The sequence below is a fragment of the Nymphaea colorata genome, chromosome 9 (genome assembly GCF_008831285.2).
Source record: "Nymphaea colorata isolate Beijing-Zhang1983 chromosome 9, ASM883128v2, whole genome shotgun sequence".
In the NCBI taxonomy this organism is placed as follows: Eukaryota; Viridiplantae; Streptophyta; class Magnoliopsida; order Nymphaeales; family Nymphaeaceae; genus Nymphaea; species Nymphaea colorata.
Window position 1 is genome coordinate 9532935 of NC_045146.1, and position 16978 is coordinate 9549912.

At 37.4% G+C, this 16978-nt stretch overlaps 1 protein-coding gene across 5 annotated transcripts in view; it reads left to right on the plus strand.

Annotated features, from left to right (window-relative positions):
• The first annotated feature begins 14723 nt into the window (after positions 1 to 14723).
• The window catches only part of LOC116261510 (alpha-L-arabinofuranosidase 1-like), a 111324-nt gene continuing 109069 nt past the window's right edge, over positions 14724 to 16978 (plus strand). The window contains exons 1-3 of one of the 5 annotated variants that reach the window (XM_050079398.1): positions 14724 to 14936; positions 15331 to 15555; positions 16305 to 16359. In XM_050079398.1, the coding sequence (XP_049935355.1) occupies positions 15373 to 15555; positions 16305 to 16359 (238 nt within the window). In that variant the 5' untranslated portion in view covers positions 14724 to 14936; positions 15331 to 15372. The other 4 variants (XM_050079397.1, XM_050079400.1, XM_050079399.1 and 1 more) reach the window with 4 other exon arrangements.

Genomic DNA, 16978 nt, shown 5'->3' on the forward strand with positions numbered 1-16978 from the left:
CTCCATTGTCTAGATGGGACAAAAATTAAGACATTATTTGCTCTCATGTGAAGTCAAGGTGGTTTCAAGATTAAATCCTCTCAAATATATTCTAAAGAGTCATTTCTCATAGGAAGAATAATCAAATGGTAATTACTCCTCTTGCAGTATGACTTGAGTATTTTTCTTAGAAGTCCATCATGTGAGAAACAATAGATTTTCCACTAATTGAAAAGTTGAAGGTGAAGATTTTCCAGACAAACAAATCTTACACGTTGAAACCGCTGAGTTATGGACAATGTTCTTTAGTGACTACAAGAACTTGGCCAAAATAAATTTTGAGATTCTCCTAATCACCATTGAAAAAGGAGATGGTCCCCTTTTCTCATAGGTTGTAATTCATATACATCCATAACATGGCTGAATACAAAGCTTTGATACATAGACTCAGAATGCTGCTCAATTTCCACGTCAATAAAGTACATGCCAATGGCAATTTAAAAGTGAGATTTCTACATACTTTAGCCAAATTAGTATATGATGCTATTTGTGTTTTCTTTTGAAACTAAGTGAGATTTCTAACTTATTTTAAACGTTACATGGACTCAGCACATTGTTTTCAAACATATTTTAGTCAAATTAGTATATGATGCTATTTGTGCTTTCTTTTGAAACTAAGTGAGATTCAATGGGATTGGATTAACAATTGTAGGAATCAAAGTTTGGCTGCTTTTCTGTAATTATATGAGCATGAAATCACTATGCAAACTTGGAATAAATGCAAGAACATAAGGACAATATGATTCAATTTGTTTATTGTGTATATAGTTTTACATGTTTTTCAAGTTGAGAACCAGAAGGGGAAAAGGAAGGAAAATCCTTACAAGCTATCCTAAAGCATAAAAGGGTTATTGATGAACTTTTGCTTTCTCATGGGCTCAGTCGATGCAAAGTGAACCAGTGGTTGCAGAGGAAGACGATGATATTAATTGCGTAAGAACAATGTTTGTCAGTAGCTAGCTTTGGTTGTATGTGCATGAGAAGAACGAACCTAAGGTTTTTTTTTTTTTGTTATTGGGTCACAATGAGGAGTCAACTGCAGAGTGGGGAAAGAACGGAACAGAGAGAGCGAAAGACATATAGACTGGTGGCTGCCATTGCAATCCTTGACCCAGAGAGAGCTGGATAAGGGTGTTTATGGAACAGTATACGTGGCATTCCCATTATCAAACTAGACAAACTCTTAGAGTCATATAAAGGTGAAACAATCGAGTTGTACTGCTTACTCAAATGAGGGTATTCATAGAACCGAATTTTTACCACTAGACAAAATAAAAAGAAAGATGACGCGCATTTAGTGTTTTTTTTATATGTATGTGCATATAATTGATTAAAGCAGTTTAATTGAAGAGGATCCGTTTATATTTTAAGTAATTGATTTGATTATAGCTATATATTTTAAGAAACTTGAGAATGATCAAAATTTAATATGGAGAAGCAACATGTAGAAACTCATGCTTTCTTTCATTCGCAAATAATTCATACATTTGGATGGCTGGTAGAGCCCACCAGGCATTGATCAGTGGGCAGCTTTCCTTGGAATAGCTGGCCTGAGGGACCGACCATTCGGCCCATGAACCGACCGGCATTACCAGGCATTCTGATTGTCCGATTCCCTCACCTACCCAAATAAGCTTAATCTTTTGGCATGTAGAAGCCGACCGCCCAAGTACTCTGCGCTGAACTTAGACGCCACCTCACAGTTTCGGGTCCGCCGGCTAGACTTTACATGACAGTTTACACAAATTATATAGTGTGTACGTAACGTTTGCATAATGAACTAAGAATGGAAAAGCATATTATCACTTCAAGCTAGTCGATCGATCGGACTACAAATACAAAGTTGAATTAGCTGATGATTTATCAAGTTAAAATTCATAACTTATTTCTAAGTTAAAATTGAGGAATAGATGGATAAACTGTGATCTTGTGGTAGCTACTGTTCAATACGCCCCTGCTGACATATCCACATAGGATCAAGCCAAGATCATGTCAAGTCAAGACACCACGGACCACCATGCAAACCTCTGCTGGGTCCTTATCAGATATATAGATAGAGATGAGAAAAAAGAAAAGTCCACCCAAGTCGGTGGTGGCCTGGCGATCGAGGAATTAAGGTCCTCATTTTTTGCTGCTGTTTTCTTCGCCCTAGGCCACAGTTCAGGCTTTCTCTTGGCTCCACTATTTTAAGTTGTATAGTAATCAAGACGTCCTCCTCCCTCCTTCATTCAATGGCTATCGAAACCCAGCTGAAACATAGAAGAGCAAATCCAACCTCTTTGCGGTAAGATTGCCTAAGCCGAAACTTTTTTCCACAAAAAAAAAAACGTTTTTTTTTTTGGAAATTTATACACCTACATTCATGTCATAGCAGTAACGAAAAAAGTGACTGGTTTTCAACTTGTTTATTAATATCTAAAACACGTCTAACTTGCCCTTGATTGAAAACACCTCTGCGACAATTCAAACGCATCAACAATAACAAATATTGAGTTCATAAGTTGAAATGTTCAAAATACCCCAAAGTTATACAAGTTATTCTCATGTTTGTCACATCTCCATTGATATGCTCCTTGACTGTATATACCCAAAAGGATTACAGCGTACATTTTAATTTAATTTAATTTGTCTGAACTATAAGTTGAATATTTTAGGTGTTCCTGAAATAGTTATTTTGTAACTAGCTATTTCTATAAGCTAATTAATTCGCAACAACATTATTGCAGATTTGTTCCTATATCCGTGTTAGAAGGTATAATTCCAAATCTTTCAGTAATATTTAAACTGTTGACTCGAGGGAAAGAAAGTGATGGATTTTTTTATAACATTAACTAGAAAAGAAAAAGTTGGACACATTTCTAAAAATAAAAAAGCACTTTATTACCTGTATCTTTTTTAAAAATATTCAATTAATTGAAAATTTTGTTGTTGTTGCCGTTGCTGTTGCTGTTGCTGTTGTTCTTATTGTTATTCTTATCAACTTTTTTGGAAAAAAAAAGTTTATTTTTCTGTCCCCTTTTATTGGTCGCTTTTTGCAAAGGTAAACACCATGAGCAGGTGCAGGCAAATTAAGGCCATGCAAGTTGCGTTTTTGGATGGAGATTTGTGGCCGTTGAAACTCCAGTTAAATCTAGTGTCCCCACCGACAACAATATAAGAAGTAAATAATCTGATCAAGCTGCAACCTGCCGCCGGGTCCTTTGACTATAAGCGACAAAAAATGCCCTCATGGGACGTGCGCCAAATCATTAAATGACTTTAGGATGCGAATCAAATCAGGCAATCTGAGTTGACTGGCTATTCATCCTTAATTTGTCAACGTTAATTGACTTTAGAGTACGAGTCAAATCAGGCAATCTGAGCTGACTGGTTCTTCATCCTTAATTTGTTATATATATATATAAACCTTTGATTTTTAATATGTTTTTTTTTTTTGCAATTTAACCTAATTGATATGATCTTAAGAATGGGTTGATGCAAAACATATATTAAGTTGATCATTTGTTAGACTTTAATGATGCTTTTATAATAAAAAAAAATGAGCAGCACTCATGGCATGGTAATGAAAAAATCAACATTTTTCTTAAAAACAACTTGATCAAAGAATTTTTATATAAAAAAAGTCTTTATAAATATATTAACATGTTTATATTGTATTTTAAATAGGTTTTGAACAAAAAAATCAATGGGTTTGGTTTTTATCCTTGACCTGGGTGTCTGGTTTTAACCAACCTCTCTCTCTCTCTCTCTCTCTCTCTCTCTCTCTCTATATATATATATATATATATATATATATATATATATATATATATATATAAGCCGTACTCAAAGGGCACCTTTCTCGATATTACTTGTCAGCTTGGGACTGGACATAGGTTTCATTTGGATAAATGATGTTTCATCACCAGGTTCAGTCACTGCTTTTCACCCTAATTTAGAGTACTGCATGGACCCATGTCTACTTGTTGACAGGGAGTTCTTGACTCTAGGGTTGAACAACGAGCTGAGCCACTCTAACACAACTCATTCAAGCTGGGCTTGAGATCAAGTTCGACTGGCTATTTTAAAAAATGAACAGAACTCGAGCTCATTTTCGACTCATTTTTTTTAACTCGAGTTGAGTTTGAGTTCACTGAACTCGAATTTTTGAGCTTGACTAGGCTCGAGCAAAAATGAATAGTTTGTTTTCTTCAGTTTTGAGTCTCATTTCATTCTGAGTGTTCTCTCTCCTTACTTTGTTCCTCTTCAATGCTTCATCCAAATGGGGGCGTTGTCTTCAATGCTTCATCCCAATTGCTGAAACCACCATCATCTTCAATGCTTCATCACTACTTTCTCCTTTGCTGCAAATGAACAATCGAACAAATCAGCCAAGGTAATTCCCTCTCTCTCTCTCTCTCTCTCTCTCTCTCTCTCTCTCTCTCTCTCTCTCTCTCTCTCTCTGGAACTCTAAAAAACCTCGCTCACTGAGTGAGGGTTTCAGACAAAACCTGGTTTTAAGTTAGGGTTTGCTCACCATGATTTCAGATTTCTCATTTGCTTCCTCTTCCTCTGCAGATCAGCCTTCTCCTGCCATTGCCATCTCTCTCTATAGGGGCATCCCACCTCCGCTGCCATCTCCCTCCATAGCAGCAGCAAGCTTACTGCCATCCCCCTTTGTAGCCACACTATAGTACGCCCAAACAAGCTCAAGCTCGAGCTCTGACGTGCTTAATCGAGCCGAGCTCAAGTTAACTTTATATAACTGGACTCAAGCTCGAGCCAAGCTCGATCTGTGCAAAATAGAAGTCAAGCTGAGTTTGAGTTGGCCAAGCTCGGGCTGGACTTGGCTCATGTTCACGCTTACTTGTTTCACTTATATATACCTGGTTCAAGAAAACCAACGATGTAGACCCCATGAGACATCAAATAACTGGTACATTAAGTTCAATGGTAGAGCTAGAAAATTTGGTCGGAGGGAAGAGTAATTAAGAAATTTTCATACTTTGAGGGGCACCCATATGTATAAAAGAACTCTTGTCCATGGAGAGTACTTGTTTCACCTATATGACTAGCTCAGAAAACAAATAGTATAAACCCCATGAGCCATGAAATAACCAGTACATTAAGTTTAGTGGTGGACCCAGAAAATTTGCCTTGAGAGGTACTAACTAAGAAACTTTCATATCTTGAGGGGCACCCATATGTACAAAACAACAAACTTTTCAAGATATCAATATCAAAATAAAGAAACTTTAGGGGGTTCAATTTTCCAAATATGGAACTATCAAGTGACCATACCAGATTTCTGAATTAAGTTTTATATGGAGTGTGAGGGCTCTTTGGAGCACAACAAAACCCTAACTGAGTGATGGCTGATGTGCCTCGCTCGCTGAAAGCAGTGGATTGGGTTATCATTGTAAATAGTCGATCCTTTCTTAAAGCGACGATAGAGATTTTAAGTAGTGGTCCATCCACAAGAATCCATCCTTACATATATGAGAAGATCACTCAGGTGGTCAAATTTGCAACTACAGCGGGATGTTTGGGTGTTAACACCCCAAATTTTTTCATCTCAGTTCATGGATGCAATTTCAAAATTTTTCAAATGAATTCCACAAAAAAATTGTGAAAAACATCAATTTCACAGCCAATTTTTAATCTGAACACAATTTTGGTTCAAATCATGAAATTAACTCATAACACAAATCCCAAGGCAAGATTACAATCCAAAGCCTAATCCAATACTCAAAATTGGATCCAAATTATGTTTTGAAATTCAAATCCAATTGCAATTGTCACTTAGAATCCAAATTTAGAGTCAAATCCAAAAACTAAAGCTAATTCAGGATCTAATATGCCAAGTGGGAGCCACATGTGGGCCCCACCTAGCTTGCTTGGCCAAGGGCCCACCCAAGAGGCTACACACCCCTTCTTTTTTAAAATATCTCCTTTCATTCAAAAAACCTATCATTTTCAATGAAATTAGATAAAATCACCACTAAATTTCATAAGTAAAGAGAAATAATTGTCTCTCCCTCCATTAATTAAAAAGGAACTCTCTAATTAAAGAGATGCCTTAGTTCCAAAGAAGCAATAATTGCTTCTAACCAACCTACTTAAGGCAAGTAGGCTCACCAAGCTACACCTGAATGTGGCACCAATGTCAACTAAGCTCGGTCAACATGAGCTTATCCTAGTCTAGATCAGTCAAATGGCTAGGTCTATTGCATGATCCAGCTACTAGACAAGAATAGGCCTTGACCGAATCAAGTCTACTTTGACTGAACTTAGTCAAAGTACAATTGAAGATCGAGTTAAATTGAAACACAATTAAGTGCTTCCTAGGCTCAAATCTATCGAATTACCTCAAACCAAGTCAAGACCAGCTCACAAAATGTACTTTGACTTTGGTCAATTGGTCAAATTTGACCAAATTTGAACAACTTTGTCCTTTCATGATCAAATTGAATTCATAGAACCCAAATGTGATTTTCTATGTAAATCAAATACACATTTGATATCAAACTCACAAATGAAATACCAAGTTGAAATCAATTTCAAATTGAAATTTGATCCAATTAAATCCATTTTCAAATTGAATTATGGACAAAATGCCCTTTTCAAACCAAATTTGACAAGATTTTCAAAAGTCTTTTCAAATTAAATTAAATTATCAAACAAGAATTTGTAATTCAAAAGATTTAGAGCTTAGTCACCTAGTAAACTCAAATTGAAAAATAACACCTAAGCCAATGGTACTTTTGTCAAGATTTTCAGTCAAAACTGGGTGTTTAAAAACCTAAACCTTGACTTAAATTAGACTAGACTAGGTTTGGACCATAGTTGACAGACCTAGCCGAGCACGCCCAACTCATGTGTGTGGGCTAGATGTGCTTGGTTGAAATCATTTAAACAGGATTAAACCTCATTCAATCCTAATTTGTAAAATCATCAGTTCAAGTATCATGGATTAGACTAGTGAGAAATCAAATTTCTCTTAGCCATTGGTCGAATTAGAGGGTGGTTGAGGTGGCAGCCACCTCAACCTATTTTCCAAATTTTAAATCAATTTCTAATCCAGCTTGGCATCTTGCTAGACCTATCTGAACTCACCAACTCAAAAGGGAGATAAATTCCCCAAGACGGGTGTGATCCAAGAGTGAGATAAGGAGGTAGTTGCAGCCACTTCCTCCTCTTCCTAATTCAATTTCATCTCTATATATACCCACCTTGAGAGCCAAGGTAAGGGGACAAAAATTTGAGATTTTTCTCTAACACTTTCCCTTAGTTGCAGCGAAGAGCAAGTGCAACCAAGTTGTAGCCAAAACCAGCAAGAGGAAGCAAAAGAGAAGAAGAAGCCATCGTCCAAGCCTTCTTCCTTTCTCTCTTTCTTCCTTGCTCATTTCCTAACCCTTGCTCTCGAATTTGCTAAGCTTGGGTTCTTTAGTGGACCATTGTTTAAGATTTTCATGGTAAGGAACCCTCTTTATCTCTGTAATTTTCATCAAGAAAGAGCCCTCTTTTCAGCCTTTTTAAGCTAAAAAATTAATCTAGATTCTTGCTTAGGATTGCTGGATTTTGAGAACCAGCCAAGAAAAGGCTCAATCATCTAGCCCGGCCACAAGGTAAGGGCAATTTCAGCTCGTTCTCCATGAATCTTTGTTTCTTGCCTGTCATTTTAACTTCATATCTGCAGGAAGGCTTGTTTTTATTATGTTTTTGGCTGTGGTTGATATCCAGCTTGGGAAAATACGATGAAATGTACATTTTAATTCAAGATGCATGCATAAATCGGATTTTCTAAGAGAAAATTTGAAAAAGGCCCCAAGGCCACGTCTCTTTTGAAATAGCTCGCCTAAGCCCACTTTGAAACTCCCCACCATGAGAGGATTCCATAGTGAGCAAGTGATTTATATTTGCTGCAAATTATATAATTCAATTTCCTATTAAGGACAAATGCATTCTCATAAATGTGATCTGCCTTTGCCCGAAAAAATTATAGATAAACAATCTTGAGCATTCTCTTGATTTCTATCATTTCAAGACATTTTGAACTCATGAATTCTTAATTTAGTTGATTAAGGGTGGTGAAGATTAGAAACTAGTTGTCAATCTTCCTATGTAAAAGAATGTAGTTATGAATCATCATGGTTCGTAAGCTAAGTGGTATGTCGTCAAATATCTCATTTTAAGAGACAATATATATATATATATATATATATATATATATATTTATATATTATGTATGTATAACCTCTTATTAAAAATAATTTTCTTTTTTAAAGTTAGGTTTGAACACATTTCCAAGCTGATTTTAAGAAAGAGAACATTTATTTTGATCTTCGGAGTTCAAAACTACATGACTACTCAACATTTCATCTCAAAACTTTGTCTATTCCAGCAATGCATGCACAAAATGCATGCATATTGCTGAAATCAGCATTCTTTCATAAAATTTAGCTTAAAACATTAAAGTTTAAAGCTATGACAATGACATTTTTCAGTCAACAAGTTGCTTCTTTCCATAGAACTAGAAAAAGTTCTAATCTCATTCAAATTGGTGTCCTATAATACACTTTTAAGAGTTGCCTTTTTATTCATAATTTTTTGACTTGTATGAGATTAATCCTTATCTCAAAATGTTGCAAATCATATTCAAAATCTAATTTTCATTTCATCCAAAAGTGGAGATCTAATCTGCTGAAATCGTTCAAAGAATGGACGAATTTCTTGATATAAAACATTCAATCAAATTTAGTTTTAAAAAAGCAAGTTTTCAAAAAACCTCATGTCATGACCCAACGTATACATAACATGAATGAGAACATGTTCCAAAGAGGAATATTCCTCTTGCTGATTTAGATGCTTGACATAAGGAGAAGTTAAGCAAATTTTCAAAAATTTATTATCATTTTCTAAGAATTAAACTTTCTTAGAATCAACATTTCTGATTTTCAGCCATTTAAATTACTATAAAATCTGAGTTTATGGCAATTTTGAGACAAAGTGGGTGTTAGTCACATCTCCCATATATTTTGAAGATTGAATTTAACCTCTTTACATAATTTTCTATTATTTTGAGATTTTTATTCAAGTCTCGAGCTCCCAATTAAAAAACAATCTTTGTATGTGTAGTATATGTAGTGAATGCTCATGTTGAATGAATGTTAGGAGATCATGAGAGAGGGAAGAATGATGTCTCATGTAGTTTTCCTTTTATTTTATGCATTGTCATACACAAAATCAAATTGCACACATGCACATTTTAAAGAAATTAAGTGATCCTATTTCAAGTTGCAAAAAGTGACCAAGTCATATTCCACATGGATAATCTAGGTGCTATCTTAGTCACTACCCCTCTTAATGGTGACAATTACATCCAAGACAAAGAGGTCCAATAAAAGAATAAGCACCGACAAATCCATTTAATGACGATCACGTGTAGGTGTTTGACTGGCTAGCTCATGAGGTTGGTTCACTTCACGAGTGCACCCACGCCTCCAATTGCCTCCACTCGAGGGCTACACATAACATTAATAGTCTTAGCTAGCAGTGATAATAATATGGGTACATCTACCCTCCAATCTCATTCGTTGCCCACGGCAATACATGTGTAACAAATCACAACATTCACATTTATAAAAATTCACATCTTATCAAACACGTCAATCACATCTTTCAAAACTTAGCCAAATCCTGAAGAGTAGTCTCGATCCATGATTGGCTCGTAGTTGTCCTAGGTAGTTATCATTCTAAGATGCTTCCTAATGCACAATTGAGGTCGAGGAGACACTTGACTCTATACCCCACCTCATCTGTCTTAAACATTTATCAATCTAGCATGCACACGCAATTGCATAGAAATTTTTAAACAAAACTAATCACATAAGCATCAAACTCTCATGCATACATTCATTTAATCACATCACAATCATAGGATCCAACGATCCTAAGAACACACATTCACAAGTTGGCCCTAGGCAGGGATTTACCTGGAATGCCAACATGCCTATTGCGCGTCCACAAAACGGTCCAAAACGCCTTGAGCTACACGTCTTGTTGCTCAAGGTCTATTGGACGTGTCCGGTGTACCTGGAAACACAATCAAATGGTAAGTTCTCTACCCGCTTCGTTTTCAAATTTATACAAATATGAAAATACAATCATTGAGGCATGTCATCGCCTCAAGAGGGTGTCGACCCACAAAGCCCTTCAGAAGGTCTCATCCCAACCCTCGAGGTTGCCACCAATGATTAGAACTCAAAACATGTATTTGACTTATCACATGTACGATTCTCACTTGTTTTCCTTAGTTGAGGCGTCTTCTCCACCATAAGATTTTCAACATACATCGTATATACACATCAATAGAAGCATATTTCTCAAGCTCGCTAAAATGATTCTAAACATTCTCCACAACATTACAATCTCTACCATGCTTCCTAATTGCTTTGAAAATCAACCCACCATACTTATAAGATCATTGTAAACATGGATCATAGTCCCTTCAAATTAGTCTTAGACCTTCCCCAAAATTGTAACATCATTAATAAACATCCTAATTCATCAAATCTTAAATCTATCATGCTTTATTAATAATTATACATGCTCCAACAACAAATATTCATCCATCTAGGCTCAATTAGGCCTTGCTCACCCCAATTTAAGAGTCCAAACTGCTGTGATGCTTCCAGCAACCACCTCAAGCGTTCAACAATCCCCAAATGGCAAAAATCGTGCAATGCTGCCACTCCCAACACCGTCTAGTGGCTGTTATGAGGCGCAAAATGAGTCCCCAAACTGCCAACCTACCAAACAGCCATAAATAGGGTGAAATTTAGTGAAAAAGAGGTCAAACGAAGGGTCTGTCGTTCGAATAGGCCTCCAGCAGCTGCGAGGGAGGAGGCTAAAGTCAAGTGAGAGAAAGAGGGCACGAGATGATGGGAGTGGGAGAGAGTCTGGCGGGAAGAAGAAGGAGAGAGAGAGAATGCAGAGAAAGAGAGAGACGGCCAGAGAGAGGGTGCAGTCGGAGAGGGGAGGGCGCAGGAGAGAGGGCGAGAGAGAGAGATAGCACGAGAGGGAGAGTGAACATGAGGGAAGCTGTGCGAGGGAGAAAGGGTGTGGGAAGAGGGTGAGAATTTAGCGAAGGGGGAAAAAGGAGAGGAAAGAAGAAGGAAGATGGAAGAAGCAGAGAGAGGTCGGGAGGCTCACCTTTGTTGCTGCCGTCGTCGTCCTCGTCGCCGCCCTGCACCACCTCCATCTTCTTCTCCTTCTTTTCGCTGACACGAGAGGCAACGAAGGGGGAACCGGGAGGCAGACAAAGGGAGAAGAGAGAAAGGAGAGGGAGAAGGGGCGTCAGGCTCCCACGTGGGTGGGTTCGGGTCCGAGTCTGGACCCGATCCGGCCCACCTACAGGATGAGTGTTACACCTCTACTACTGAAACCTTCGTAGGGTCAATACTTCGTAACATACTCCTACAAGCTCGTGTGATTTTATTGCAACTCAAGAAACTCTTGCATTTTTTTCTTCCTTTCATGCACTGGGAAGTAGGCGTTGAAGAATAAATATCTGAATCTATGAGATAGGGCATTGACCCGCAAACCGAATCTCACGGGTTGATTGCTACCAATGTTTGACATCACCCTTCAACAAGTATGAGCGATAGTTCATTTTATATTCTTCCAGCATCTTGAGAAACTCAAAAATGCACTCTACCTCCTTAGAACAATCTTCTATCGCGTCTAGATTGCCATGTCCAGTAAAGATAGACAACTACATCGACATGAACTGCTTAAATGACACTAAAGTCCTTAGGCAATGCACTGGTGTCTCTTGTAGAAGATGCATAACACTTTTGGTTACTGATCATCGATTGGATTAGGAACCGGTTAGTGTCTGCAAGTTTGTCAATAATATAGCTTGTTGGTCATAGATGGAGTCTGCATTGGTGAGGTTTGGACACCCACACTAGTCTGGGTGAACAGTTGCCCTGATATACTATCGTACAGTGGTATGCATATCCGAGTGGGCCGAACTCGGCTATTTCTATGCCTTAGTAGTCAGCCCACCTCACTTCTTACCCTTACATTAGTACTCCATCTATACAAGTAAGAACCCTCATTCTTATTACAAAGTCTACGACAAGTCTTTCCAGTCAAATTGCAAAGATACATCATAACAATATTTCAAAACATCAATTCATTTTATACATATATATCATAGTGAAAATCAAAACTACTATAAGAGCTCAATCAAGTAACACGTACATGGGTAACATGGCTTCACAGATAAGTTTTTGGTCACATTCATAGTAGAGTTTTTTCATAACTCTGATACCAAAGTTGTCACACCCCGACCCTTTTACCCCTAATTTTTTTTTGATAAAACGTCAAGATGCGACGACACAACAATTAAAAATGAGCTACGTAAATCAAAATGACAATGGGGCAAGTATTCCATTATGTAGCAAATTCAGTTCATACAAAATAACTTTACATTTATCAATGACACATGTGACAAGAATGCCCCCAAAACCAAAACACTGATGTTTAAACAAAAATAAGACATCAATGGAATAAAACGTGATGCACCACCATGACTATAGACCCCAAAACTCTTCAGTAAGATGCAAGTGGATTCATCTGATCAACATGCTGTCCCGGGCACGCCAAAACCTGAAAAATGTAAACAACAAAAGGCTTAGCCTTCGAAGTATGACAACAAGCCAGATAAATTCCTAGCCGTTTAATATAAGGACTCAAACTTGGAGTCTAACATATAACAAAACATATCATTATGAAAACATGATAAGTGCATGCAGTCAGTCTCAAACTTGGAGTCTCACATATTCTATGACATGTAGGGACTACTCAATGACTACAATTAATACATTTAATAGTCAGATTTACTTCATGCATATTCACTTTATTCACATTTGTTCCATTTACATTCATTTCATTTACCCTAGGAAAGCTTAATATGGGTCTTTGGGCTTAGCCTATTGGATTTAGTTCTTGGTGACCGTGATCATAACAAATTCTGAGTTTCACTTACGTCTTGGCTAAACATGGGTTCTATAATGAGTTCAGTTCAAAATGGCTCAAGCCAACTTCAATTATAGATTTAGTTTGAAGTTTGGTTTAGGTTCAGCTAAGCATGGGCTCGGTGGGTTCAATTCCAGGCTCTTAGGTTCATGCATGACCTATACTTAGGTATGTATAACCACACCCATTATGGCTCATTTTCAGTTTGAGATGTGTGTCAAGTTTCATTTCAAAATTCTCTCTTTTGCCCTTCAAAATTACATTTTTCTAAATTGAAAAGTATGTGAATGACCCATCACATGAACATCATGAAGGGCAATATTGAAAAACAAATTTTAAAGCACGCACACTCCAACTGAAGTCAAAATTCTCTCTTGAAGTGTATCTAATCTCATGTCACTAAAGAAACTGGAAAATACATGGTAGGATTGATCAAAATCGAACTCATAAGTTAAGCTACACACCAAGTGCGATATCAGGAATTGGATTACTTTCAGTGAATTTGTAGACTTCCAGTTGGACCTAAGAAGAATGAAATTGAACTAAGCTAAGACTACTTATATCAAACACGAAAGAATGTAATCCCAACTTAGTGAGGGGTGACTGATTTTGGTTGAAATCAATTTGAGCTTGGATCCTCCCAAATATGTGACAGAAAGATAGAGTGTAACTAAATTAACCCGGATTGAAGTTAGGTGCATTGAGTTTATCATAACTTCAGCTCAGCCAAGCTTGAGGATGTGCTAGTGATCTATAAATGGCAGGTGGTCTGGTTCAATGGACTACCTTGGATTAGAATCAGTTGGTACTAGCTAGGTAGAAGTTGGCAAAGTGACTCGAATGGCTTCCGAATACTTGTCAAGGTGAGAACTCATCCTAATAACTGATTTTAGGCGATTCTCAGAGTTTTGGAAGTACTCTAAAGTTTCGGGGCAAAAATATTATTTTACCGAGGTGGTGACAACCTAGGAGGATCGACCTTTTCTAGGCTCTGGGTGTTAGGTGCTTAAATGCAATGAACTAGTTGAGGTTTAAGCCATCTAGTTCAAATTGTCTTTGAAGGGGTAAAATGGTAATTTGATAAAAAAAGTTGACGTGTTTACAATATTTTAGGCTTTTTAGCATTAGCTTTTTTCGTCTGAAGCTTTTGAGATGCCGCTGATGTTTCGTCTTCCTCCACTGCATAGCCGGTTGGCAGAGCAGGCCAAAAACACAAGTGGAACAATAAAAGGCTTTTGGGCTAGTTAGGTACTACAAAAAGTATTCAAGAGAGAGAAGATGAGAGAGAGAGAAGTTAATAAAATTTTGGGGCAATCCCCCGACAGGCTTGCTGCGGAAGATAAGAGAGAACATGAAAAGAAAAAGGAGCGTCCATTGACCTACGCCTATATATAGAAACTTTCATGGCTGAACCAAAATTTTACATAAATTTTCAAAACCATCATGTCTGCGCCCCCATATACTTGGAAATGTTAGGAATAATGTTCCTCCTTTGTAGAACATTCCAAGGTTGCCCCACAACCTTTTAGACAATTTCAAAAAGATTGTTAAATGCCAACGGCTGAAATTTTCTTTTCCATGCATGCTCTTCAAATACAGTATAAATGTTCCGAACAAACTGATTTAAATTCGGGACAGGAAACAATTTTCTTTTTCCACCGATTCTAGAATTATTATGGGAACTAACCACAATAAATTTTTATTTATAGGTATTTGTTGGAACAGATTTCTCTTAAACATACCACTGCCTGTTACGGGCCTGAAGCGCAAATCGGTCCGTTCAGGAGTTACCCGATTTTCCTTTTCCTAGGGCAAATCGGTCCCGGCAGGAGAAGTTGATCCGATTTTCCTTTTCTTATAACCGCTTCGAAGTATGTTTTTTTTTTTTTTTTTAATACGTGTTTCTGCGCCTGGTTCAGTTTTTCGGTCTTTCCGATTGGTGTTTCATGGTCTTTGTTTTCATCCTGCTTGCGAGCACGCACTCGTGTTTCTTTTCCCGACTTCTCTTCTTCATACGTTTGCAGTTTCGCGGTGTCCTTCTCTTCTTTTTTCCTTTTAAACTATAATCGAATAGTCATTCTCTTGCAATTTCTTTATGCGATTTGTGAAAAATGTACCTATGGTTTTTGAATTGTTTCGGAACTATTTCAAGCCAGAAATTTAAATTTGTGCTGGATTTCTTTTTTTAATATGGTGTTCGAGGATTTGTTCTTCATCGAGTTTGATCTGAACGTTCAGTTTTGTTCCACTTGTTTTCATTGTAAGAAAATCAGATCCTGGAGTCGATGCTAAGTGAGAAAATCTCCAATGGGGTGTAATTCTTATCTTCACTACAGATGGGTTTCTGTCCTCTGTCTGATAGTGGTCTGTGGTTTCATGGGGATGGAAATATCTGCCACCGTTCAGAATCAGACTGCTTCTCTGCTCGTGGACGCTAGGGAACAATACAAGAGGCCAATCCCAAAGACGTTATTTGGTATATTTTTTGAGGTCAGACTGACACATCTCGCTTGCCTCTTTGCTAGTTGCTTGAGTTTTGAATTCTAACTGCTCAAATTCTTAAGAATTCATGGCTATCCTGGTTGTGATCATTGCGATCGTCAGCAGTTCGTTACTAATCTTAGCTGCCATAGGTGGCATTGCCTTTGCTGCAGTCAACGATGCAAAGCCATCATCTCGCTATCCTTAGTTGCAACAAATGCTTTGATTTACCTTGATTTTATTGCCCTATCCATACAAACATGGAATTGATGTTTTTGTTCTGTTGCTTTATGTGGTCTTGTTTATGAGTTTTTAGTTCCATGATAATAGAAAGCAACACTAAGCTGACGTACTACAGAATTATGGCTGGGCTTCACCGCAGGAGGGTCTAGAGTTTCGGAGATAATTAAAGTGCTGCTGTTATTTTCTCCGACTGTGTACATAATTTGCTTATCTCTTTGGTTTAGCTTATATCATGTAAAGTGATCTTATGTGAGACGTGTCACGTCTTTGTGGAAAATGATCAAGCTGGGAGGCGAAAAGGTAAGACAGTAATTTTGGTTTTTCTTTGGGTGTGAAATGATCTAGAAGCCTGCATGGTACTCCATTTTGTCTAGTTATAGTAGGATAACCAAATTCAAAAAATTCAAGGGGGGTTTGATATTCTGATCTCTGATGCTTCATTTTCTTTTACCTGTAAAAGAATATCTTGAAACTTACAGTCTAACATAGCTTCATCCTTTTTTTCTTTTTGGCAGGAGATAAACCATGCTGGTGCTGGTGGTTTATGGGCTGAGCTTGTGAGCAACAGAGGTATTTTGCTTCACTCTTATGATAAAGTTTTCTACCATCATGCACGATATCCTTGAGATGGAAATTTAATTTATGTCTTAAAAGCGACTGGGTTTTTGCTATTTTCTTTATAGTACTAGATATTTGTGACTCTTGTGAGACTTCACGAGGTATGTCTGTCATGTCTTGGTCCTTGACTTACAGCTCTTAATTACTTTTCTAGCCTGAGATTTTATCACCCGTCGGCAGCCAGTCAGACTTCCTAATACGTTTAGGTTAGTTGGCATACAAGCATTTTATGTACACTGGTGCTGCATCAAGTTGATCAAACTGAAGATGCATCTGGTTCAAGAATCCTCTTCTCAACATTTCACTTGCTGCATCTAGCAAACAATGCAGCATTTCAACTGTGCATAAAAGTATATATACACATAAAAATGGATGTTTTGTGTGTGTGTGTGTATGTGAGGTGTGCATGGGCATAGTTGTTCATACTTTTGGTTAGTGTCATGATCCTAAATTTAATTTTCAAGTTTATTCTTTGCAAGTAGCTATAGATGCTTTTAGGAACTGCCATAGCTTTTATCAATTAAATCAGCTATTAAAACCAAATTACATCGTTCTCATAGTATCAGAGTTC